Source organism: Archocentrus centrarchus, chromosome 8 (genome assembly GCF_007364275.1).
Source record: "Archocentrus centrarchus isolate MPI-CPG fArcCen1 chromosome 8, fArcCen1, whole genome shotgun sequence".
Taxonomy (NCBI): Eukaryota; Metazoa; Chordata; class Actinopteri; order Cichliformes; family Cichlidae; genus Archocentrus; species Archocentrus centrarchus.
In genome coordinates this window covers 16,315,746-16,343,032 of record NC_044353.1, presented here as the reverse complement: position 1 = coordinate 16,343,032, position 27,287 = coordinate 16,315,746, and the positions used below count along the sequence as shown (strand labels likewise).

Sequence of the window (27,287 nt, the reverse complement as noted above, 5' to 3'; positions counted from 1 at the left end):
TTGCTTCAGCACTGTCATTCTAGGTATTTCTCTAAGATTCTTATAAGAATTTTTTTTTTTCCTTCTTCAAGTGTAACCTAGAAATTACAATCTGATGAGACATGTGCTACCTTAAGTGAATTATACACCAGTTTGTACTTGAAAATAAAACAGATGCAGTGTAGAAAAGTGTTTTGGATTTTTTTCCGGAATTGTAGAGTTCCAACAAACAGGAAGTCCATAGACACGATTTTCCTTGTTGACAGTCCAGTATAGAAGATTGATATATTCTTCCACTTTCCTATTAAGTCATAAGAATAATTATGTAGCATTTTAGTGCCAGTGATTTTGGTCACTGATTTTCATTACTACCCATTCACATGAGTTTGAAAGCATTCTGCATTCCTTTTGTAATGACTGGGAATCAGCACAATCAAATATATCAGTGATCTTATTTCAAGATTGCCGTGTTTTACCAATGAACAACTATTCATTTCACAGTGAAGCTACTGATATACAATGTGCCTCGTTTACCTCTTGCAAATGGTAGGTTCACCGTTTGCTCGTGCCAGCTTGAAGAGCTCCAAACTCGAGGGATCAACTTTCAAGCGGCGGGAGCGGCGATTTCGCTTCTTTGTCCGTCACGTTGTTAAGTCCCAGGGCTTCTACTGGACTGTGCTGTGTTTGGTGGGCCTCAACACGCTGTGTGTGGCTGTTGTGCACTACGACCAGCCCGAACCACTTTCAGATTTTCTATGTGAGTAGGAGGTGAATACATGTATACTTAGTGCAAGCATGCAGCGATTATCTCCACAAATGCACAAGTACTTTCATCACAGATTACTGGAAAGGAGTGGGCTAGCAAATTCTTCAGTAATGTGACTAAATCCATGAAAGAGCTGACCCAGTCATTTAGCACAAGCACATCCAAGCACACAGAGTCTTCCTCTCACGCAGATTCTCTCTCGTTCAAAAATGATTATGGGACAAATGCATATACAGAGACTCACTCAGGTTTTCGCCCTCCTCTTTTTTGGGGTTTTGCCCTCTATGCAGATTATGCTGAATTCATCTTCCTGGGAATATTCTTGACAGAGATGTGCGTAAAGATGTACGGCCTGGGCAGACAGGCCTACCTCAACTCCTCCTTCAACTGCTTCGACTGCATTGTGAGTCCAACTCCAGTTGGGTCCAAACCCTACACAAAACAACACAGGAATGCACAGACTCATAAGCGGGTCTATACACTGACTTTGCATCAATACAGTGAAATTGTATGAAAAAACTTACATGCACACAAACATGCCGTACTGCATGCTGATATGTGCACACGGTTTGTTACATATACTATGTAACTGTACATGTTTGCGTATGCTTACATTTATATTAGGTGATATCTGTTAGTATATTTGAAGTTTTGTGGTCCATCATCCAACCGGGCACATCATTTGGCATCAGTGTGCTACGAGCTCTCAGGTTATTGAGGATCTTCAAAGTCACCAAGTAAGTCAGTTGTAATACAGTAAATATTAATAATAGTAAGAATAATAGTAATTATCTTTAACTAAAGGACACAGTATTACACTCATTTCCTGTTTCTGTTTACCAGGTACTGGGCGTCTTTGCGTAACCTCGTCGTCTCTCTGCTCAATTCCATGAAGTCCATTATCAGCTTGCTCTTCCTGCTCTTCCTCTTCATAGTTGTCTTTGCCCTGTTAGGCATGCAGCTCTTCGGAGGACAGTCAGTGTCTCTCTCCTTCTCTCCTTCCCCTTTAACAGTCATGGTTTAATTTTCTGCTAACCTATTGGTTTTTGTTAATTGGCAGTTGACCTAAGGCATTTTTTGAACACTAGGTTTTCAGACAAACATTTGTTGTACTTGCCTCTGGCTCTCTCAGTCGTTCTCTCTATGCTCACTCTTTCTTCTGCTTCTGTATTTTCCTGCTCATTTCTCTCTCTCTTTTTCCCCCCATCTCTCTCCTATTACTATTTTTTTTTTTTTCACTGTTAGGTTTAATTTTGAAAGTGGCACCCCTCCAACCAACTTCGATACCTTTCCCGCAGCAATAATGACGGTGTTCCAGGTAAGCAGAGGAGACTGTGTACTGTAAAAGGGGAAAAGGGGGAGGGAGAGGCTAGTGGGGGGGAGGGAGCTGCGATGTAGAAGACAAAGCTGGATTAGAGCTAAACGATAAAAGGACTAAAGAGGATTTGCGCATGAGGAAGTAATATAAAATGTAAAATGCTACTCTTGAATCCTTAAAGATTATTAGGCAGGAGCATAATTCTGCTAAAACTTGTTCAGATATTTAAGGTATGTGTATAAAAGAGAGCAAGTCTGTTCTTTGATTATAGCATTTTGAGCAACCGCATACTATGTGCATGTGTATGTACTCATCAACGACTAAATACTGGTATAGCCTTGTCTGACTATTTGTGTGTGTTTGCCAGATCCTGACCGGCGAAGACTGGAATGTGGTGATGTATGATGGCATCAAATCTCAGGGAGGAGTCAACAAGGGCATGGCCTTCTCTGTCTTCTTCATTGTACTCACGCTTTTTGGCAACTGTATCCCTTGACAGTGACATTGCAAATAAGCCTAAATGCATGCACAGCTCTCAGATATTTAGAGTGGAGACATTTGTAGTTGAGTTTTACATTGAGTTTTTTTACTTTACGCTCAGTAAAAACCATACAAAGGTTTTTTTTACACTGTTTTTTAGCACATCTTAAAGGTGCAATAGGTAGAATGCATTATTCTAGAAAGGGTTTGCTTTTGTTTTTGCGGCCCCTCTGGATCCTAAGCAGGGCTACTTCTATCTTGAGCTACAACGTAAATTATGTACAATCCCAGTCCCCAAAAGGTTGTGATGCTGTGTAAATAAAAACAGAATGCGATGATTTTCAAATCTCATAGAGGCATCATCAACGCAGAAAGGTACACACAGGTTTTAGAGACAACATATGCTCCCATCCAGATGTCTTTTTCAGGGAAGGCCTTGTGTAGTTCAGCAAGACAATGCTAAACTACATACTGCAGCTATCAAAACAACATGGCTTCATAATAGAAGAGTCTGGCGCTGAACTGGCCTTCACTAATTGAAAACATTCGGCCCATCATGAAATCAAAAATATGACCCAAAAATATGACCCAGACATGTGGCTGCCATTCAAAATGACCTTATCTTTTTTCTTAAAATGGTCCATTTTCTCAGTTTTGATTTGTTTTCTTTGTTCTGCTGTGAATACATTAATATGGGTTTATGAGATTTTCAAACCATTGCATTCTATCTATTATTTATATTTCACACAGCGTCCCAACTTTTCTGGAACTGGGGTCACAATACTAATGTCAATAAACATCTCATCAGCGCAGATTTTGTTGTCATAATGCTAATTCAGATTCTAATCTTCTTTTTTTTTTTTTTATCATGTCTTTGATACTGCACCTTTAATCACGTAATCACTATAATGCTACATGGTGTGCTGCCATCTATCTCTGGAAGTCAAACCAGACACTGTTACATGAACTGTATCAGGGATGATATTATAGCATTATTGATATGCTACAATCCAAAACATCAACTTGCCAAGCGGTACATTATAATATAAGTGGTTTAGCCAATTCCAATTTTCAATTTACGTACATGTTATATTGTCTTGTACAAACAATCTCCCAGATGCTGGATTGCTTTTAACTCTGTGTTCAGACACTCTGCTGAATGTGTTCTTGGCTATCGCTGTGGACAATCTGGCCAATGCACAGGAACTGACCAAGGTAGATTACAGTCTAATTTTCCTTCATATAGTATGAGCACAGTTTCTTACACTAACAGATTAATTAAGAGTTATGCTCCTCTAATCAACAACCCTTTTTTTTTTTGTTTCTCTTATGTGCCTTATTCCTGCTTTTTCCATGTCTGGATTTTGATTTCTTTCCTAATCCTCATTTGCAGGATGAACAGGAAGAAGAGGAAGCTGCCAATCAGAAGATTGCCCTACAGAAAGCCAAGGAGGTGGCTGAAGTTAGCCCACTGTCTGCTGCAAACCTCTCCATTGCAGCGTGAGTTTCTGTCTCTATTCTTTGTTTTTCTTTTCCTTTTTTGGGGGGGGCACACAATACCAGCAGGAATTTCATGACTTGCATATGTTATGTAGGATTCAGCGCCTTGGAAAGAGGACTGTGTAGTACACTTCAGTGTTTGGAGTGAGCAAAATTGTTAATGAACTTTCATCTATTCAAGCTGGGACTCTTATAGCATCACTTCATCACCTTATCAATCTGTGGTGATGTTGGTGATTGCAAAGAGTCTTTCATCACAGTGAGCGTTATTGTCTAATCCCACTTGAAAAGATTACATCAAAATACACAGTCCCTGATTTTTTGCTTGCAGAATATTCTTTGATAAAATACCCTCTTCTTTTTTTTTCTGTATTTCAGTGTAAAATGTAATGTTCATGCATTTAAAATTCTTTGCATGTTTTGCTATTTTGTCATCATAGAAACATGGCTACATTTATCTGGAAAAAGCCAATTAGGGATAGCTTGAAAACACATATACTTGCTTCTTTTCCCTCTCTCTGTCATCCCTTCCTTCTCCTTTCCTTTTCCTCTTTTTACTTCTCTTTGTTACACACTTTTGTGCATACTTAAACACACAGACACAAATCAGTGTTGGACTGATCCAGGCCAGTTCTCCTCTCGCCAGGAGAGGAGTCTTTGATCCCCTTTCTTTGTATACACAGGGGTCTTTACTTTCACTTCTGGTTAAGTTCACACACTCTGCCCTCAGACACACATACACACACACACACACACACATGTGTTCTGCATAACACAGGGGGACTCATGTCTCTTTTTAAATACCATATAATAACACAGCCCTGTCCTCACCACTTTGATATGCGAGCTCAGTATCACTCACAATGAACAAACATGTCCTTGAGTTTTAGCTTAATACACTCACGCATAAACCTGCTTATTAACATGTTCATCATTTCACAACTCGCTTAGTTTCTTGTTACTGTTTGTGCTGTGTAGTGTGCTTCACTATGAATTGATCATTTGTGTCTGTCTTATCAGTTTAATTTACATGATATTCCTGTTAAAGTTAAATATGTCCGATTTTCACTACAGTGCATGTGTATGTGTGTCTGTGTGTGGATGCATATGTGTGTAAGAAACAGGTATAGAGTTGATGTTGGTTGACTGAGATGATCTACTTTAATATACTGAACTAGTATTTTTCACTAGGTTGCTATGGTTGTTTGTCCAAAGTTATCCAGAAAACCCACCTTCACAAACAGTGCTGCCTAATTTTCTAAAGATTCAAATCTTCTGCTCTTTTGAAAGGAGACTTTAGGGCAGAGGTTATGGTAGAGTCCTGGTTTAAATTTGAGTTAAGCTCTAAGCTTTGTAGGGTGGCAGATTGCCTTCCATTCTTGTGTGCCAGTGTAAATCCAAATCCCTAATTTCTGTAGTGCAAAAAAAAAGAAGAAAAGAGAGAACAACATTTAAATTCAAGTAGAGATCGTCCTTGTTTTTTCCAAGGAGGGATTTTAAACTTGGGGACATCAGTGGTGCATGAAGAATCTCTTAAGACGATATTCTATGGCAGACTCAGAAAGGAGGTCCCCATGAAAGCTACATAAAACCAGTTGTAAGGCAACACAAGTCCAGTTTGTACTCTCAAAAGAAAAACGCTCTCCCTTAAGCAGCCGTGCAGTCTAAACAGAGTGCAGGAATACAGGAACATTCTAGGAAATGTTTCTCTAATCATAGTGAATAGGGTTTTAAAAAGTTTCACCACTGTGTTTTCAGTAAGTTGTTCTTGTTTGAGATTATATTAAAGTCAAAATTTCTCCCTGTAGATTTGGTCCTTTAAATTATTAACATTAGCATGCTCTTTTACAAAGTTACAAAAGAGGATTAGGGCAACTGAAAAAAAAAAAATCATCAAGGCATTAACGCCACTAGACCCCTGAAGGTGTGCTGTGGTATATGCACCAAGATGTTAGCAACAGATCCTTGTCCTGCAGGTTGCGAGGTGGGGTCTCCATGGATCAAACATGTTTATCCATCATGTCCCACAGATGCACAATTGGATTGAGATCTAGGAAATCTGGAGGCCAAGTCAGCACCTCAGACACATTCTTGTGCTCCTCAAACAATTCCTTAACCATCTTTGCTTTGTGGCAGGGAGCATTATCCTGCTGAAAGAGGCCACAGCCATTAGGGAATACTGTTTCCATGAAAGGGTGTACATAGTTTGCAACAATGCTTAGGTAGGTGGTATGTGTCAAAGTAACATCCACATTGGGCACTTGGATGATGGGGTTCTGGGCGCTGTGGGGGTCGTGGGGCCCTGTTCGGGCCTGGACTTCTGGGGGGTCCGGGCCAGGCCTGTCGGGGTGCCCTGGTTGGCCCTGGGGTCGGGGCGGTCGGTTCTCTGGGTGCCCTCCTCTCTTGCCCCTGGCTCCCCTTGGGGGGCGGGGGTGCTCCCTCTGGCCTGGGGGCCGGTTGGGGGTGGGGCGGTTGAGCCTGTTGGGTGGACTCGGGGCTGTGCTGCCCGGGCTTCGTGGGTGTGGTGGGGTGGGGTGGCAATGGATGGGGAGACCTTTCCTGGGATTGGGAGAGGGTTGAGGGGGTTGTCCGTGGTGTCTTTGCGTGAAGCCTGGCCACGTACAATTGAAGGTGCGACTCCCTCCCATGGCCCCATGTCCCTCTTCTTGGTTGCTCCGCCTCCCGGCGGTCTCTGGCTTCCTTCTCGCCCTTGGGTGGCTGTAGCTCAGTAGGTAGAGCAGGTCACCTATTGATCGGAAGGTCAGCGGTTTGATTCCTGGCTACTCCAGGTTACGTGCCAATGTATCCTTGGGCAAGATACTTAACCCCAAGTTGCTCTCCGACCGTCCTGTCGGAGTATGAATGTGTGTGAATGTTAGCTAATTAAAAGCACTTAGCTTAGTAAACATGGAAGTGCTTGTATGAATGGGAGTGCATGGGTAAATGTAAAACATGTTGTATAAGTGCTTTGAGTGCTCTGACTGAGTAGAAAAGCGCTATATAAGAACTAGTCCATTTACCATTTACTTGATCAGTCCTTAAAACCCTTCACGCTCTTGACCCTGTCTCCTCGCTGTGATTTCTGCCTCTCCAGGGATCCTTGGGCGATTCCTCTGGGCCTCAACCTGCGGGGGCCTTGATGTTCCTCAGTCGGGAAATTGGGGAACAAATTTGAATCATAAATACATAGACTCCATATATTATACATGACAAAAAAAAATAAAAAATAAAATAAATAATAATTAAATAAAAAAAAGTATATATATATATATATATATAAAAATATATATATATATATATATATATATATATATATATATATATATATATATATATATAAAAATATATAATTATTTAATTTAATATTCAAAGGAATGGTATGGGTGACTAACACTATGGTAGGGGTTGAGTGGCAGGTGGGCTGATTAGGATTGGGGGGGGAGTCTTGGGGGGTTTGGAGCAGTGCTTGCGGCCCCCTGCATCTCTTCTTCCTTTCCCCTGCTGTCTCTCTCCTCCCCGGTGCTGGTGGGGTCCGGTCCTCTGGGGTTCCCCAGGGTGGATGTTGGCCTGGTGGACCTGTCCGTGTCTCTCCGGAGGGGTGGCTGGTCGCAATGGGGGTGTCATCGTGACAGCGTAGGGGCTCCGTTTTTGGATCTGTGGGCGGGGTGGGGGAGATGTGGGCGTTGGGGGCGGTGCGGCTGGGGGATGGGTTGGGGTATATAGGTCTTGCTGGCTGGGCTATGCGGCTGCTCCTTTTTCCCTCCCCTGCTCCACAATGCACATGCATGCCTTCGCAAGAGCATGAACATGGGCACGTATGTGAATAGGGACATGCAAGCATGAGCACACACACATACACACACACACTCAAAAAAAAAGAGGGCCAATGATGTATTAAAACACTATCAACTAACAGATACCCCAGCCTGTAGCAGATAGCATAAATGATTTTTTGGTTTTTTTGGTTTTTTTGGTTTTTCCAGTTTCCTACCTGTTCATGCTGCATGGCTGGGTAGCTGTCAGATATAGAAAAAAAAAAAAAAAAAAAACATCCACATGAAGGGAAGGACCCAAAGTTTCCAAGCAGAACATTGCGTAAAGCATCACACTGCCTCCTCCACTTGCCTTCTTTCCATCGTGCATCCTGGTGCCAAGTGTTCCCCAGCTGATGCACACACATCCAGCCATCCCCATGGGATTCGTCAGACTTGGCCACCTTTTTCCATTGATTTGTGGTCCAGTTCTGATGTTCTGTACCCTAAGCAGAAGGAAGGAGGCTGAGGACTAGTGAATGTCAGAACCACTATTATGGATGAAGCAACAAAGATTCATGAGTACAACAGGAAGATTGCCACAACTGATCAACTGCTTAGTAAATACCTCAGGCAAGCCACCAAGTGGTTGGCATAGCATCTGTGCCAAGTATACCCTGGAAGTATACCCTAGACCTGTGGGACTTCCCTAATTTCTGTGTGTGTGAATATATATATATATATATATATATATATATATATAAAAACAGTCAGAATTCGGAGAAAAAACTTTATTGATTTTCATATCACAGTCTGATTTCTTTTCCTCAGAATAAATAAAGGTCATGACCTACAAATTTTTTTTCATTGGCCCTAATCCTCTTCCAGACAAAGCAGAACATTACATGTTTTAAGTATTTTTTAAATCTTACTGTAACCTTTTGTAGCGTTTATTGCTTTTCAGAAAGGCCAAAACTATAAAGATATGACATTTTTTATTATATTTGTAATGTGCTTATAAGTCATAGTGCCAGTGCTGTCATTGAGGGTATAGCCACAGGACCACATTTTGGTAAGTATTTTTTTTTAAGTGAGGAAATACAGCAGCTTGAATGGGAAGAGAGAGAAGGGTAAACAGATGCAGGACGATATAAACAAGTAAAACTGATCAGCGCAGAGCAGCAGCACTCAGGAAGGGGAAATGAGTGATACAAGAAAATGGATTTTGAAAGAGTGTACATTCACAGATGGAAGAAACCACAAAGGGGAGTGTGTGTGTGTGTGTGAATATCTGTTTGGATACATGTGTTGTGTGCCTGTATGTACAAAGGGTTGCATTCCAAAATGCTTGAACTTTTTGGCCAAAAAAATATTCTGAGATTTTTGGATTTCGAGATTAGTAATTTAACACGTTTAATTCGGATAGCGATTATTTTTCAGAATCGCCTCGCTGTTTGTATTTTTTTGTTTTGTTTTGTTTTGTTTGGTTTATTTATTTATTTTTTCCTTTTTAAATTATGGATGGATAGCCCATTTTGGAATGAAATCCTCCTTCTGTTCTTTTGTGTCATCTCACTCACCAGCTGTTTCCCTCCTCAGCAACAAAGTACACAGTGAGTGTCACAACGCTTCTGACCCCTTTCTGGACTGGTATTTATTTATTTGTTTATTCATTTATGAATTCCTTCTGTTTATTGACTTTACAACCATTCTTTGCTTACTTTCGTGTTTTAGATCTCTATCCTATTCTTGCCCTTTTGTTTGTAACTTTTTTATTAATTAATGTACACATCTGGCTTTCTTTAGCTTTTCTTTATGTTGGCTTATTTTTAAGAGTACTCTTTCTGTTGCCTACGGCTGTTGCTTTACTGTTGTTGACTGTTGGCCCTGAGAGAAAAGTGAGTTAAAGTTGATTATTGGTAGAAATTTTGGAGGGTACAAAAAGAGGTGGTCACTGACAGTTTGGTGGCATCTTTATCTCATCTTTGAAAGATCTCAGTTATTCTAACCAGTTTAAATTATTCAATTCAGCTCAATGGGGATTATTTGTTCTGCATGAAACCTGTCTAATAAATTCTGTATGCTTTAGCATGGGGTGATTAATTATCTATAATTACAACAAATTCTGACCTTGCCTCAGTGTTATCCTCCACACTGTTTCCCACGTGGTTTACCAAAATAGGGCTGTCCTGCCTTGTGCTTTGGCAAGCTGTGCAGATACCCAAAGCCTTGTTATGTTGAGAGCTGCCTTGTTGTATAGGTCTAGTTAAATGACCCTTTAAGTGTCTGTGGCCCCAGTGTGTCTTTATGTCCTGGCTATTTAATGTACTTATATTTTTGGTGTTGGTTTCCACTTCATCATTCCCATGTCTTTGTGTGTTTATTTGCATAGCATCAAGTCTTAAAGCAGGTCTTAATGCAGCCAATCCCTTTCTCCCTTTTCCACCATGCTTCATTTTGCAGCAAGGAGCAGCAGAAGAACCACAATAAGGGGGTCAGTAAGTCAGTGTGGGAGCAGCGCACCAAGGAGCTGAGGAAGCAGACTCTGGCATCTAGCCGTGAGGCCCTCTATAACGAATTGGACGCTGACGACCGCTGGAAGGCAAGGACAGGGAGGGAGGAGCACAACAATGTAAAGGACAAGGCAAAAAAGGCCTCTAGACTTGTGCTATCAGCGTACACAAGTTATGGCTGTGATGATGTTGATGACAGATTTTGTTGTTTTTTTTAACTTGTTCTTGTTAGTTATTTATTAGTGCCAGATATACCAACTGTAATTCTTAATATTGGCTGGAATTTTCCAGATAAGACCATAAAATGCAGTTTACGTTAAATTTTGCCTTTTCTTCATTACGTAAACATTTTAAATTATTCCTTCTATGTTGTTTCTCTGTCCTCTCATTTCCTTGCAGGTCAACTATTCACGTCACATTCGTCCAGATATGAAGACCCATCTGGATCGACCCTTAGTGGTGGACCCCCATGAAAACCGTAACAACAACACTAACAAGACCACTGCCAACAACTCAGACTTCTGTGTCAGCCAGCACCATCCTGCTGATGAGCTTCACAGGCAAACACGCCTCCATGAGCACCATGGCCAAGTAGGAGGGGATGGTGGAGGAGGTTCAGGTCTACCCAGACCTCCCTTGGAGAGGGGGGAATCCACGGAGAGTAGACGAAGCCGCAAAAGTGAGCATCATCACAGTTCTCATGTCCGACTGGATGCTACAGTGATTCCTGGGCCAGAGGAGAGGCTACCCAGGCGCCATCACCACACCCGGAATGGCAGTCGAGGGGGAGGGCAGTCTGAACACAGGAAGCCAAGGTCACATCGAAAGAATGCAGAAGATGGTGAGGATGGTGGGGTAGGTGCTGGAAAGTCAGGAAGACATAGGAGCAAAGGGGTGGATGGAAATGGGGAAGGAGGAGAGCATGAGGGAGCTGGCAATGGTGGTGAGAAGAGGCCAAGAAGAAACCGCCATGGAAGTCAAGTGGAGGGCGAGGGGAAAAGGATGTGCTCACACAGAAGGAAGTATGTCTACATGGTTATAGATGATTAATTTTTCAGTTATTTTGTTTCACAATCTCTTCTAATCTGATGTCTATAATTATTTCTTTGACCTCTTCCTAGGGACTGCAGTGTCCCAAACCTATCTACCACACGGCCCATCCAAAAGAGCCTCTCTAGGCAGAATAGCCAGTACAGTGAAGATATGGACAACCTCATGAACACCAAACTGGTGTCTGTTTCTACACCACCTAGTGAGGGTCGCCCCTATCCCGTGACCAGTCACGCTGTCACCCCTGGATTTGGATCTGCCCTCCATCTTGCTAACAGTGGCACTCGTGGAAGTTTGGTCACATTAGATAGTTATGGGAATATCGGACACCACCGTGCCAACAGTGTAATCAGGCTGCCCCACCCTGACTATACTGCTGTGGATATTTTTCCATCCACCAATGCCATACTGCAAGGTAGGGGTGATTGTGATTTTTTTTTCAGGTTTCTATTCTTCTGTTTTTTTTAGCTGTTGACACAATTTTCCTCCTACCTTCAGTTAATAAAAATGCCAACACTGAGCCTCTGCCAGCAAAAGAGGATAAGGATGATGATGATGATGAGAAAGGAGGTGAAGGAGGACCCAGGCCCATGCCTCCATATAGCTCCATGTTCATCTTCTCCACCACCAACCCGTAAGTGATACATGCACACAGTGACTTAAACCATATGAATACACACAGGCTGACACACGCAGTATATGCACTTGAGGCTTTCCTCAGTGTTTAATTTGTTTACTGTACACATGCATCTTTGGATTCAAATCTGGGATAGAAAATAGCTGAACTGGCTGAAATTGTCAACTGCAACATTTGTCCACAGTGGCTCAAAGTTAACATGTAAACATGCAGAAACTTAAGAAAATGGATGAGATTTTTAATACCTGAAGGTTTTTGGTTCCCAGTTGTAGTTTGTGTAGTGATGATGATTGACGCTTCATGTTTGAACAGGCTTTTGTTTCATGCAGGTAGGCAGTCTCTATGGGCAGAGAAAGAGTGTTTGCACTTGCCGAATTGCACCCTTTACATCATCAGCTATCAACCAACAATGATTTAGCTTATCCATCCATCCATCCATCCATTTTTTTTTCACTTATCTGGGGCCGGGTCACAGGGGCAGCAGCCAAAGCAGAGAAATCCAGACCTCCCTCAGCTCAGTCACCTCTTCCAGCTTATCCGTGGAGAACACCGGGGTGTTCCCAGACCAGCTGAGAGATATAGGCCCCATTTACACAATAACGTTTCCAGTGGAAAGTGTGTCGTTTTGATGCATTTCGGCCTCCTGTTTACATGGAAACATTTCAGAAACGATCTCTGTTTACGTGAAAACGCTAGAAACGGTGAAAACGATGCAGTTCCCATTGACAGGCCACAAGTTGGCAGTGTTTTTTTGCAAAGCTTGTTTACGCACCACGCACATGCGTGGAGGGACTCAGTGGGATGCGTGGCTAAGATCTTTTAATTATTTACAAAATGGCTAATTTGAAAACCTTTCTGTGGACTGACGACAAGGTTGGATCTCTGCTGATCCACATGATGGTGTAGCAAATGTACATTTTGTTGAAGAAAGGCTGTTAAGTTCAAAAGACTGAGGAGCAAAAGAAGCACTCGTGAATCCACCATTGTGATTGTTGTTCATCTGTTAGCGCATGCATGGAAAACTGTGGCGGTCGCAACCATAGTGCACATTTGCAAGTGCCCCTGTCAACCACAGTGCGCATGTGCAAGCGCCCCCGTTTCCAAAGTGCACATTTACACAGAGACAGAGGCTGAAGTGTTTCAGAAACGCTCCACTCGAGCCCATTTCCAAAAAGTATTGTTTTCACTCCATTCTCACGTAAACGGGAGGCCGAAATGCATCTAAACAACACCTTTTCCAGTGGAAACATTTTCATGTAAATGGGGCCATAATCTTTCCAGCATGTCCTGGGTCTGACCTGGGGCCTCCTCTTGGCCTCAGACTTAGAGGTCCTAATTCTCATGCTTGCCACTTCACACTTGGCTGCAAAATTCTCCAAGTGCAAGCTAGAGGCCACCACCTGATGAAGCCAACAGGACCACATCATCTGATGAAATTCTGAGGCCACCAAAGCAGAATCCTTCCACCACTTGACTACTCCTAGAAATTTTGTCCATAAAAATTATGAACAGAATCCTGGCAGAGTCCAACACCCACTGGAGTCCAACTTAGTATCGGCAATGCAGACCAGGCTCTCGTTGCAGTTGTACAGGAACTGAATGGCCTGTAACGATAGGCCAGACACCCCATACTCCCACAGCAGCCCCACAGGATGCCCTGAGGGACACAGTCGAATGCCTTCTCCAGGCCCACAAAGCACATGTAGACTGGATGGGCAAACTCTCACGCACACTCCTTGAGTGGATAAAGAGCTTTTCCTGCATTCTGCAACCAGGATGAGAACTGCATTGCTCTTGTTGAACCGAGAATCGACTAATGGACAAACTCTCCTTTCCAACATCCTGGCATAGACCTTCCTAGGAGGCTGAGGACTGTGATCCCCCAGTAGTTGGAGCACACCCTCCGGTCCCCCTTCTTAAAGATGGGTACCACCGCGCCAGTCTGCCAATCCAGAGCCACTGCCCCAGAAGAAGCATGTCAACCAAGTAAATCCTAAAACATCCTGAGTCTTCAGGAACTCAGTGCAAATATCATCCACCCCAGGGGCCCTGCTGCCAAGGAATTGTTTAACTACTTCAGTGACCTCACCCCCAGTGTTTGGCGAGTTGTTCCCCGCATCCCCAGACTCTGCTTCCACTATAGAAGGCATGCCAGTGGGATTAAGGAGGTCCTCGAAGTATTCCTTCCACCACCTGACTAAATCCTCAGTTGAAGTCAGCAGCACCCCACCCACACTATACACCATGTGGGTAGAGCACCACTTTCCCCTCCTGAGTCACCTGACGGTTTGCCAGAATCACTTCAAAGCAGTCTGAAAGTCTATTTTTCCATGGCCTCACCAGACTCCTTCCACATCCAAGTTTTTTCTTCAGCCACTACCCGAGCCGTATTCCGTTTGGCCTGCCGGTACCTGTCAGCTGCCTCCAAAGTCCCATAGGCTAACCAAGCCCGATAGGACTCCTTCTTTAGCTTGATGGCTACTTTCACCTCCGGTGTCCACCATCTGGTTTGGGGATTACCACCATGGCAGTCACCAACCACCTTGCAGCCACAGCTCCGTGCAACAGCCTCAGCAACAGGGTTGCAGAACTCAGTGTCCTCAGCCTCCCTTGGAATGTTGCTGAAGTTCTGTTGGAGGTGGGAGTTTAAAATCTCATGGACTGGGGCTTCTGCCAGGCATTCCCAGCACGTCCTCACTATACGTTTAGGTGCCCCAGGGCTGTCCATCCTCCCCCACCACCTGATCCAACTCACCACTAGTTCAGCTCCTCTCTTCACCCAAGAACATACAGCTGCAGATCTGATGATAGGATTACAAAAACAATCATCTACCTGAGGCCTAGGGTGTCCTGGTGCCAGTTGCACTAATGGACATACTTATGTTTGAACATGGTGTTCATTATGGACAAACTGTCATTTGAACAGAAGTCCAATTACAGAACACCGTTTGGGTTCAGATGAGGCAGGCCATCTCTCCCAATTATGCCCTTCCAGGTTTCACTGTCTGGGTACTTTGAACTGTCCTTTGACACGTAAGTCCAGACTATAGTCAGGGAAAAAGGAAAATGACCCTCTTATCCACTGGCGAAAACTCAGACATACAGGCATCAAGCTGAGGGGGAGTCCAGCCCCTCTCCAGAAGACTGGTTCCAGAGCCCAGGCTGTGTGTTGAGGTGAGCTTGACAATATCTAGCCGGTATCTCTCAACTTCACACAGTAGCTCAGGCTCCATCCCCATCAGAGAGGTGAAGTTCCATGTCCCAAAAGCCAGTCTTGATAGCCTGGGATTAGTCCGTCAGGGCCTATGCCCTATGACACACACTGCACCTGAGGCCTCTGGTGCCTCCTGCAGGTGGTGGGCCTACAGGAGGGCGGCCACATGTCTCCTCTTTGGGCTGCGCCCACCCGGGCCCCATGCACTAAGGCCCAGCTAAGGCGCTTTCCCTCGAGCTCCCTCCCCAGGCCTAGCTCCAGAGTGGGGCCCCGGTAATGCTATCCTGGGCAGGGTAAACTGTTCCCTTGGTATTTCTGCCATAAGTTACTTGTGTTGGCTTATTTTTTTTAGAGTACTTTTCTATTGCCAGCACCTTGTACAGGCACAACTCAAACAACAGCTTTATTGTGGTTGAATTTTGGCCCAAAAGTTGATTATTGCTAGAGTTTTTGGAGGGTAGAAAAGGAGGTAGTTAAAATCAAGACAGCCCAGCACTCTGTCCACTTCAGTCTATTTGATACAGCTCAATGGGGATCTGGTTGTGTGATTTTAATTATTTTTTTCTTTTTTTTTCTTGTAAAAAAGCTGTGTTTTAAATTGTCTATACTTAACCAAGGTTTGGGAAATGGAAGGAACAGGGTGGCTTGTACCACATGCTCCCTAAAAGTTTGCCACTGCCTGGCTGTTGACTAACTGATAGATTCCCAGATTGATGATTGGGAAACCCCTATTTTACTTTAGCCCTTCTACTGTGGTTCCATAATTACCCACACAGATTAAGGAAAGATGAACTTGCCTGTCACTATCTCAAAAAACAATTTCAAATCAAGTGCAATCATTATCTTTTCTATCCTAGATTGTGGGTTGGGACAGCATAAAAACTGAGCAATTCTTGAATTTGTAGAAGAAATGAAAAGATGAAGCCTAATTTTAGCAAATGAGCAGGTGTAAAGTCTGTAAACACTAACATGGGGTTGTTTAAACATTAGTCAAGTATTACAGAGGGAGGTTAATATTTTTAATGGTATGCATTGCATTACTGCAAGAGGAAAAACAAATATTTTTATCTGCTCCTAGGTTTCGACGGGCATGCCATTATATCTGCACCCTGCGTTATTTTGAGATGTGCATCCTGCTGGTCATTGCAATGAGCAGTATTGCCCTAGCAGCTGAAGACCCTGTTAAGCCCGATTCCCCTCGAAATAATGTAAGAGAGTCATCATATATGTATTATCAGTTCTTTTGTCAACCCAAATACTATGAATGTAATGTGAGTTTGATATCTATTATCTATTTTTATTTATTTTCAAGGTTATTTTTGCCTTTGTAACATTATCCCAGCCCTATATGTGTGGAGGTTTGAGCAGTAAATGAAATAACAATATAAAGCATTAAACAAAAACATATAAGTTCAGCATTTAAATCTGTTACCATTATATTTATAGTCTGTAGATAACTGAGTGGCACACATGCTTTTCGAGATTTTCTGTTTTGAGACTCAGCAGAGTGAGACAAACTCATAGATCGCACATGTACAGTGTTTTTGGAGGTTCAGTAAAGAGTTAAATTTTGAAGTACTGTTTTCTTCAGTAATATAGTATCAGATGATACAAAATATGTACAATACTTTTTATTTAATTCTAATATTAAAATAAATTGTGTGCGGCTGACATCTGAAATACAAAATCATCATATGCTCACTTTTTCTTTGTACAGGTTCTGCGCTATTTTGACTACATCTTTACCGGAGTGTTCACTTTTGAGATGTTAATAAAGGTGAGAAAAAAATGAAGAATCACAGTTTTTTCTTAGTGTTAAGATAACAGGATTAAACAGCATCCTTTCTTTTTGCTATACAGCAATTTCCTTGTTTTTGGTCTCTCTTCTAGATGGTGGATCTAGGGTTGGTCTTGCACCAGGGCTCTTATTTCCGGGACTTGTGGAACATCCTTGACTTTATAGTGGTTAGTGGTGCTCTGGTGGCCTTCGCCTTCACGTAAGTCCCACTCCTGCTACCCCACCCCCACCCCCCGCTTTTTTTTTCCTCTCCTGCTCCTTGTTGTCTCACTGGTACCTTGGAGTACAGCCTACCCTATTCTTCTCTGCTCAACCATGCCTGATTTTTGGCCTCTACTCTCTCTGTCCTACACACTTTTCTTTCATTCACTCACATACATTTTCTCTCTCAGAAGTTTCTCATTCTCCTGTCTCCCATTCTCCTCCACCACAAACTCATTTCTTACCGTTATTTAGAGTGCAAAATGGTAGTCTTCTTTATTTGGCCATTTCTCTCACAATCATATTTTGCTACTGCAGTCTTTTCATTTCTAAGCCCTTCCTAATTCCAGCCCCTCACACCTTCTGCTTAAACACTCCCACATTATCAAATAGTGTCCCAGCATCCTCTCCCTATCTGCCTCCTCATGTGAGAGGTGAGGACCACCCTTTGCACCTGTAACCCTTTAGTGCCCAGGGCGTTCTAAAGTAAAAGGCCCCATGCAAAGCCAGGCCAAGTCACGAAATATCTCAACACCCTTCTCTACGACAAAGCAGGTACTTTAATTTTTACCTAATTTGCATGACTGTAAGGGATTACTGAGTGAGACTGTAGTTAATAAGTGCTATGCTGGATAAAAAGCATGGATTTTGCTTTTGCATGGTTTGAGAGAAAATAAGGTAATTTATACCTTTAGAAATCTGCATTAATAAATCATCATAATATAATTTGAAGCTGTATTGTACCTTTAATTTTATAATGATAATGATATACCATAAATTTTCACACAGGTGTGAAGCGTTGCTTGACTCAATGAGAAAACTTAAGTTAAAAACTGTAAAAAAAAAAAAGTTTCAGGAAACAGATTTGTGTTTAGGTTACACTTGAGTGGATAAAGGCAGTGGCTTCTGATAATAATAAGTGTGACCGACACAGAAAAAATGCCCATACTGAGAACATATTTTACTGTGCAAGTGACTGAATGCAAATCTGCATTGCTATGAGCTTAGCACAATGTTAGTTGGTCATAAAAGTCGACGTTCAATGGGATAAAGTCTGAATACATATTGCTCGTTTTGTTGTAAATATCAAATAGAGGGAGAACAGAGACTTGTTGGTTGTGTTGCTTTGCAACAGTGATGTATTGCGTTGATCATGTAGGACTGAATACAGCAAATGCTAAAATGTCTAAGTGAATTATCATGGCTGTTTGCTGTTAAACATCTGTGGTTTCTCCTTTGGACCCTCATGATGTAAGGCACCTAGCATCCTTTATGTTGGGTAATGGAGGTGCTCTTTTCATTTTATCCTAAGCAACAGTAACATATGCAATATGGGCTAAAGTATTGGGCAACACGTTCTCTTGAATTCAGGTGTTTTAAATCCAGTTGTCACTGGTGTTTAAAATCAAGCACCTACCCATGTGGTCTGCCTTTAGAAACATTGGTGAATGAATGGCTCACTGCATTTGAGCATGGTACTGTAATAAGATGCCACATTTGCAAAATGTCTGTCCATGAAATTTCTTCCTTCTCAGATATTCCACACTCAACTGTAAGTGGGAACCACAGAAACTCAAACTGGCAGACTAGGTAAAATTATAGAGCAGGGCCAGGTGCACAGTGCTCAGGTGCATACTGCATAAAAGTCACCAATGCTCTGGTGATTCAGTAACTGCAGATTTCCAGACCTCCTCTGGCATTAACATCAGCACAAAAACAGTGCACCAGGAGCTTCATGACATGGATTTCTGCTGAGCAGCTCCTGTTGTTGTAACAAATAGGTGGTCCAGTACTTTTGTCTATATAGAATGCCTCCAATATCATTGTACATCCTGTATAATGACAATAAAGGCATTCTATTCTAATCATATAGTGTAGTAGCATACACTCAGTTGCTGTGTATAAGCAACTGGATATATATATTTATATACATCATGTGATCAACTACAATGCAGAAAATTTGGATATACTTGCATATACTATACTTTACATAATACACTGCTCAAAAATATTAAAGAAACATTTTTAAATACATCAGATTTCAATGGGAAAAAAATCATGCTGGATTGCTATAGTGATATTAAATGGATAGTCTGTTAGGAATTTAAGGATGCCACATGATTTGCTGGAAATTAACATTATCAACCTACAGAGGGATGAATTCCAAAACACCTCAAAATGAAAGTGAAAAAATCATGTAATGGGGTAGTTCATTTTGTTAGAATTTCATTGCAGCAATTCAAAATGGTACTGAGTAGTTTGCATGGCTCCAATTTGCTTGTATGCCTGCCTGACAAGGTTGGTCATTTTGTAGGGCTCTGGCAGTGCTCATCCTGTTCCTCCTTGCACAAAGTAGCAGATATTGGTCCTGCTGATGAGTTAAGGCCCTTTTACAGCCCTGTTCAGCTCTCCTAAAGTAACTTCCTGTCTCCTGGAATCTCTTTCATGTTCTTGAGACTGTGCTGGGAGACACAACAAACCTTCTGACAGTTGCACTTATTGATGTGCCATCCTGGAGGAGATGGACTACTTGTTCAATCCCTGTAGGGTCCAGGTATCACTTCATGCTACCAGTAGTGACACTGACCCTAGCCAAATGCAAAACTAGAGAAAAAACAGTCAGAAAAGATAAGGAGAGAAAAAAAATGTCAGTTGCCTCCACCTGTAAAACCATTCCTTTTTTTGGTGGGATGTCTCATTGTTGCCCCTCTAGTGCACCTGCTGTTAATTTAATTAACACCAAAACAGCTGAAACTGATTAACAGCCCCCTCTGCTGCTTAACTGACTGATCAGTATCCCAGAACTTTAAGTGACTTGACGGTATACTCTGATTAAAAAGTGTTCATTATTTTTTGAGCAGTGTATATAGCAGCCAAATGTAAATACACTAATATTTTTTTGGCTGGTACATTCAATATTAACTCAGTCCCTAAAATAATATATTAACAACAATGTTCTAAAATTTGAGAAATTTGAAGACACAGCAGATTTTATTTTAATCCAAATATATTTATCAGTTTTATTGGAGCTGAATTGAAATGAAGCAGTTACAAAAGGTCAACAACAAATGCATTTTGCATTCTTCATGTTATAAAAGGGATAGCTTTGAATGATGACCTAAACTAAACCAACCACATGGATTTTCATATTCCCAGAATGCTATCCTCTAACATTGTCCCTTCAGAGCTCCCCAAACATTTTTAGGGGGCTCCTGATCGCTCATCTTTTAAAGTGCCTTTATTGTGCTTTTATAGTGCTTCTACTGTTATTGTGAATTAGAGCCAAAGCAGTCTTGAACAAAATTCCCAGATGGTGTAACTGTTTTTTCCTTCCCTCCTGCACTTTTTGTCCATTCCTCCAGCTCTTTTATCATTCATTTTTACACTCAAATTCTGCTTCTTATTTCTCATCATTCTGGCCACAGTAAATCCATGAAACAGTGCACTTTCACAGGTATTTCTCTGGATATGTAGAAGAAAATATTCCACACACTTAAATTGAGAAATTTGCATATTTTTTTTATAATTTGGTGTTTTGTTTACTGAAGTCAGTGGCAGTCCCTGGAACTGTGTGGCAAAAAAACAAAAACAAAAAACTTTAGAAATTTTACCACGCTCACTGGGAGCAGTCCTGCATCATTTCACCAAGTTTCATGTGTGTGTCTCTACCAGTGGGTCAAAGTTAGACCCAAGAGGTTAAACGTTACTACAAGTGTCTTCAGCCGATTAAAAGCTTCCAGCTGTCACATTCCCCGCATGCTTCTACACCGCTGTGCTAAAATAGCTTCAGCTTAATCTAACCCAAACTAGGTTTTGCAGCTTATCTGTGGAAAAAGGAGTTCAGACTGTAGAACTACGCCATAGCACATTGTTGCTCATTCTACTCCTGCTGAACAACGAAATCATAAACAAGGCCGGTGCTCCACGGTTCTAGCAGAGGCAGAATCATCTTTATATATGTATGTTTTTAACTGACACTCTTTCCCCTTATTTTAGTTAAATATGTGTGTCTGTCTGTATATACAGGTATGTTTGTACCCATCTGTCCTTTTCTGTGTGTCCCAACCTCTTTCTGTTACATTGGTGAATTTTTTTCTGTCTCTTCCCTGCAAGACTTCCAGAGCAAATGATAAGTATGAACTATGGCGTGTGCTCAACCAGTAATAACTGAACAAAAAAAAGCCTGATTTAACTACAGTAGCGGTTTAGAATGTTAATGGCTGATGGAGAGATTTGAACCAGTCAGAAAAGACTCCTACCCATCCAGATAGTACCTTAATTCAATTGGAGGAAATCAAACAGCACTCCTGAAGGAATCAGAAGTCTCATTGGAGATGTTTATCACTCCTTTAATCCAATTATTCTGGTCTGAGGGCTGCTGTGTCTTGGACCTCTTATGCGGCTGTCCTTCATATTTCTGCAGTCAGACTGAGGTTCGGGTCCAGACAGGCTTTCGAGGCAGCGATGATGACTAATCAAGTTTGGTTTGCCTTACGGCGCACCTTGACATTCTGAGATGTTTTCTTCACCAGGCAGTGTTTGTTCTATTATGTGTGTAAACTGAGTTTATATGTGGGCTTGTTGGTCTTTCCAGCAGTCCTTAATAATAGTGATTTGAATATTTAATTATTACTCATAAGATGATTTTAAAAGTGGATTTTCCAGTATTAAATCCAGCTGTGGTTAGTATCTAAAATCTTGTAGACCTTGTAGAGCTTTGTCTAAATTGTGAGTGTTAGTAACTATGTGAATGTGTATGTTTAATTTGGTATCAGTAATCTGTTGGTAGGTTGGTTGATCTAACAAGAGAAGGCCCTGTGTTTTCTTTTTTCCCCCCTCTCTGTCTTTCATATGGATGTTTTCCACAAATTCCCCCTTTTCTGTGTCCCATTCTGTTTCTTTATCCCACCTTCTATATTTTTGTCTCCTCTCTTCCTTTGTCTTGTTGTTCTCACCTCTTACCCATCTCCCCGTTTGGACCACCAGCAGCGGCAACAGCGGGTAAAGTTCTCTTTCCTTTTCCTCCTCATTTTCTTCTTCTGCACTCTCGGTATCTATTCTTCTGACCACGCATCTCTTTCCTTCTCATTTGTGCATCATCACAGTTGAAATGTGTACCTGTCTGTGTTTTTTTTAACCATTGTTCACCATGGAACAACTCAGACTCAAACGCAACTAAACCTCGTATTAACTTCCATCAGGTTCTCAGCTGATTCACACAAATGCAAAGTGATATTTGTGCTCTAATTGCAGGTTTTTCCCCACAAAATATGACTTTTTTTTTCAGTAAATATAGATAAAAAACATAATCAAGAAAGTTCCCAAGAAGAATCTTATAATCAACGACTGATGAAAACACAGGCACAGTGATTCATACACAGATACACTCATGCAGACATGCACATTAGTGGTGGTTTTGTGCACATACGCACACAACCACCACCAGTCTGCCATCTGGTCTAACAGCTGTAAGACACAGGCAGCTGTATACACAGCTGCTGCCCACCCAAAGGACCACTTGCAGTGACCTTTTTACCCTGATCTGTATGTTGAATTTTAAAATCAGGGCATTACAGTAAAGTTTCCATGAAGTGAGGTGCAGCCATTTATTTATGGAAACAGAAAATCAGCATAAGTTCTTTAGACTCCCTCTAGCCTTGTACCAAGTGCCAGCCTGAATCCAATTTTTCTAATGTCTAGATTGTATCAAAATGTACCACAGAGACCCATGAAGATAGGTTGGTGATCTCTGGAAGTACAAATCCAACTGTAACACCTGAAAATAACTGTAAAGGCAGGAACAAATCTGGCATGTCTACAGTGTGAACAAAGTGTTACATGTCTGCTATAGTTTGGTAAACTTTGGCAAAGTGCTGAAAAAAAAAAAAAAAGAAGAGAGGTTTGGCTTAGCATTTCATCAGGAAATGCCTTGTAAAAATCTTTGTCTTGGCCAAAAAAACGAGCAAGACAAGATTCCATGCTGTGAAACAAGTTAATCTTATAGAAATTCTTATAGAAATTAACCAGATGAGTCATCAAGAGAGAGTTTGGCTGTTTTGGCTTTTTTTTTTTTTTTTTAATATTTACAGTGAGGAGCAGGAGAGCGCTTTTCTTTGCTCCCATTATTGAGCTGCAGTACAACAAAATACTACTTTGGTCTTGCTGAGACCGTGACTAAACTCTCTCTGTAAATGTCTCTCTATAGAATAGATTTCTCTGCCACTCAAGCTGCTGCTTAAAAGAAATACTGCAGCATGGAAAGCAAGGTTTCAATGCAGCATGAACAGATTTCACCATTAACTGCGCATGCGCAAACTGAGGCTTTAGCGTTTTTGTAAAGCATTGAAATACGTTGCGAAACACTACACAAGGGAGATAGCATTCAGACAGGAATGATATCAGTTGTTCCCGTAGCATGTACTCTAGTTATAAATCCCCACCTAATTCTAGCATGTAGCTACAATGTTAACCTCACACTTGGAAATAAGGCTAAAGTGTAATGTGATAGCAATGCTGCATGCGTTGCTATGCACTTAACCCAGACGCAGTTACTCATTGATTTTGAGTTAACTCGGACACACATGCCACCAAGAAATGGCTGCCCATCGCCATTTTGGAATCGAGGCTGTCATGTGCTCTACGCTGATCGGCTGAGTCTTGTAATTTTCACTCTCTTGTGTGTGTATGTGTCTCTTCTGTGTTTTGGTGTGTATGAACACGTGTAGGGGGAACAGCAAGGGAAAAGACATCAGCACCATCAAATCCCTGAGGGTACTGAGAGTGTTACGACCTCTAAAGACTATTAAACGACTTCCCAAGCTCAAGGTATGATTACACAATAAAGACTTGCCATTACTTAATGTTCACTTTACCTTAATATACTTTAATATATGTACCGAAGCCAAAATATTATACAAATTACACCCCAATGTGCCGTCATCAGATTTTTCCCCATAATATTCTGTTGTACCCTTCCTCTGTCCTCAGGCTGTGTTTGACTGTGTGGTGAACTCTCTGAAGAATGTGCTCAACATCCTGATCGTCTATTTACTCTTCATGTTCATCTTTGCTGTGGTTGCTGTGCAGCTCTTTAAGGGCCGTTTTTTTTACTGCACTGATGAATCCAAAGAGTTTGAGCGCGACTGCAGGTCAGGGGAAAAAAAAAAACTACTGTATTCACCTTGTGCTGTGAAAATGTTCTGGTGACTTGGATAACTTTTGGTTTGAGCCTTAAAGATTTCAAGTGTGCCTTCTTCATTCTCTGTATTTTAATTATCTACTCAAAAAAACCCAAAAAACAAGTATAAATTCTCTTCCCTTTAGTCATTATGCTGATGATGTATTTCAGAGGCGAGTATCTGGTTTATGAACGCGATAACGAAGTGAAGGCGCAGAAGCGGGAGTGGAAGAAGTACGATTTCCACTACGACAATGTGGCTTGGGCCCTTCTTACCCTCTTCACTGTTTCCACTGGAGAGGGGTGGCCGCAGTGAGTAGCCTATATGTGAAGGTGTTCATTCATATGTATAGCATGCATGCATTGACAACCTCTAACACTCCCTTGTCTCCTTCATTGTCACTTCAGAGTGCTGAAACACTCAGTCGATGCGACTTATGAGAATCAGGGCCCGAGTCCGGGATACCGGATGGAGATATCCATCTTTTACGTGGTGTACTTCGTGGTCTTCCCCTTCTTCTTCGTCAACATCTTCGTAGCTCTCATTATCATCACCTTCCAGGAACAAGGGGACAAGATGATGGAGGATTACAGTTTAGAAAAGAATGAGGTTGGGAAGGATTGAGATACCGAAGGATGTTAGAAATAAAAGTGTTGTGTAATGGAAAGGCTAGATGAGGACAAAACTGTATTTTTCTGCTGTTTTTGACAGAGAGCCTGCATAGACTTTGCCATTAACGCCAAGCCTCTGACACGCCACATGCCACAGAACAAGCTAAGCTTTCAGTACCGTATGTGGGAGTTTGTGGTGTCACCGCCATTTGAGTATACCATCATGGCGATGATCGCGCTCAACACAGTTGTGCTGATGATGAAGGTAAAGTCCTGCATGCTACAAGCAAAGAATCAGTAATACCCACATTAATATAAACACCAAGATGGCATTAACAATTGGCCACAGAGTTGCTAAAGTTAACATCTGTCTTTATACCATTAGCGCTTGCTGCCTGACCCATTAAAAACATACATGCAACTCTCATTAGGTTGGACTGATTCAAATACTTCTGTTTAGCTGAGTGAGCTAAATTTTGGCTCTTTCTGTCTTTACACTCCCCCTTCTTTCTTTCCCCTGTGTGTGTGTGTGTGTGTGTGTTTGCATGAATGCACATTTCTCTGTGCTGATGGCAATCCATTCTCACATATTTGTACAATGGTTTGCTGGTATGAATGTGTTTTTGTTTACAGTATTATGGAGCTTCTGACACCTATGAAACTGTGTTAGCCAACCTGAACATAGTGTTTACGTCCCTCTTCTCCATGGAGTGTGTACTCAAGATCATTGCCTTTGGAGCACTGGTGAGTGCAAGTATTTCTGTGTTTATGTGTGGTGAGGATGAGCTGCTCTACTACATCTCTGGAGTATTGCTGGAAAAATAGCTATTATATTATTATTATTACAGTGCTTTGATGTGTTCACATAGATAATTAAGAGATGCCAGGTGACATACAGTAGAGGCACAATAAAAGCAGTGCAGAGCCAAAGCCTGAGATTCACGCAAGTAGCAAACAACCTGAAAACCTTTTCAGGCACAAAAAAAAAGACTTTTCTTTAAATCCAACCTTATGTTATAGCCCAGGGAAAATGTTCATCTTTGATTGGATAGCTGGTAATTTCTTATGAAATTTTAGTTTAAAATACAATACAATGCTGTTTAAAATGAAGACATTTTCTGGATTTAGTTTTTATGGATGTTTCTTTGTGTTTTGTAGCCATGCATTGAATTTGACCTTTTACCATTTACAGAAATACTAACCCGGTATCAAGCGTGTAATAGAGCCACCTATCCACCATGTCCATGTCATGCTTTGCCTCTCGTGGTTGTGAAATGTACACGCATGCCGAAATTGCAGGAAGTTGCAGTAACTTGCAGCACCAGCAGGGTGCGATATTTAATTTCCAGCTAACAACTTTCTACCACCTTTCTTTTGATTTTCAGCCATTTAAATGATACAACATTACGAATATTGCTTAACAACAACAAAACACAACATGATGGGTTTATGGAGGCCATTTTTACATACATATCTGCTATCTAGCTTGTTGGCTTGAAATAAAATATCACATCCTGGTGGTAGTGCATGTTACTGCAACTTCAGCTGTGTGTCTGTTTCACGTAGGACTGAAAAAACGTGACATCCACATGATTTCCAGGAGTGGATAGGTGGCTTCATTACACACTTTGCCATGATACTGGGTTGGAAATACCTATAAACGTCTGTTAAAATAATGGATAATGTAGCCTATTGACAGTTTAAAACACCCCTTAGTATGGGCCTGACTTCCAGCCAGGTTAACTTGCATCTATTTGTAAAGTATTTGTAATTAGGATTTTTGAGCAAATGAGCTGGGTTTGTTAGGTATAAAGCAAAGATTCAAGCAAATTAGAAACCACTGGAATTCGGTGATTAAAGTCATTGTGGCTGCAAAACAGGCAGGCAGGAGAAAAAATGGCTAGAAGAGATAGTTTAGGGATGAATGCTGGGAGGACATTAAGGACAGAGGTGGGACTATAATACACTAATTTAAAAAATGAGGGTGAGTGACATCTAGGCGGTAAAAAGAGAAACAAAGATTACAGAGAGGGTGGGGATTAGACAGCATTGGATTTAAATCCTGGACAAACTTATGCACGCGTTACACATGTCATAAGCACACATAATCCCAACTTGTGTGCATGTGCGTGTGTATGTGTGTGTGTGTGTGTGTGTGTGTGTGTGTGTGTGTGTGTGTGTGTGTGTGTGTGTGTGTCAAGGTGGTTTATTTTAATATCTGCCTCCTTGCTGTCCCCTGGTCCCTCCACTTGTCTAATGCACAATTTGGCTATAGGCAATATGTGGGAAA

The 27,287-nt window shown here is 41.6% G+C and overlaps 1 protein-coding gene across 1 annotated transcript in view; it reads left to right on the top strand.

Moving 5' to 3' along the window:
• The window catches only part of cacna1aa (calcium channel, voltage-dependent, P/Q type, alpha 1A subunit, a), a 67,102-nt gene that overhangs the window by 13,522 nt on the left and 26,293 nt on the right, over positions 1-27,287 (top strand). Inside the window, exons 10-32 of the mRNA XM_030735635.1 lie at positions 530-736; positions 1,036-1,148; positions 1,370-1,482; positions 1,589-1,720; positions 1,991-2,063; positions 2,431-2,548; positions 3,691-3,758; positions 3,937-4,043; positions 9,395-9,445; positions 10,259-10,427; positions 10,708-11,330; positions 11,430-11,773; positions 11,857-11,992; positions 16,288-16,417; positions 16,927-16,986; positions 17,100-17,206; positions 22,195-22,209; positions 23,934-24,033; positions 24,196-24,356; positions 24,557-24,697; positions 24,794-24,995; positions 25,098-25,262; positions 25,631-25,741. Of these exons, the coding sequence (XP_030591495.1) occupies positions 530-736; positions 1,036-1,148; positions 1,370-1,482; positions 1,589-1,720; positions 1,991-2,063; positions 2,431-2,548; positions 3,691-3,758; positions 3,937-4,043; positions 9,395-9,445; positions 10,259-10,427; positions 10,708-11,330; positions 11,430-11,773; positions 11,857-11,992; positions 16,288-16,417; positions 16,927-16,986; positions 17,100-17,206; positions 22,195-22,209; positions 23,934-24,033; positions 24,196-24,356; positions 24,557-24,697; positions 24,794-24,995; positions 25,098-25,262; positions 25,631-25,741 (3,446 nt within the window). The remainder of the gene's footprint in view (positions 1-529; positions 737-1,035; positions 1,149-1,369; positions 1,483-1,588; positions 1,721-1,990; positions 2,064-2,430; positions 2,549-3,690; positions 3,759-3,936; positions 4,044-9,394; positions 9,446-10,258; positions 10,428-10,707; positions 11,331-11,429; positions 11,774-11,856; positions 11,993-16,287; positions 16,418-16,926; positions 16,987-17,099; positions 17,207-22,194; positions 22,210-23,933; positions 24,034-24,195; positions 24,357-24,556; positions 24,698-24,793; positions 24,996-25,097; positions 25,263-25,630; positions 25,742-27,287) is intronic.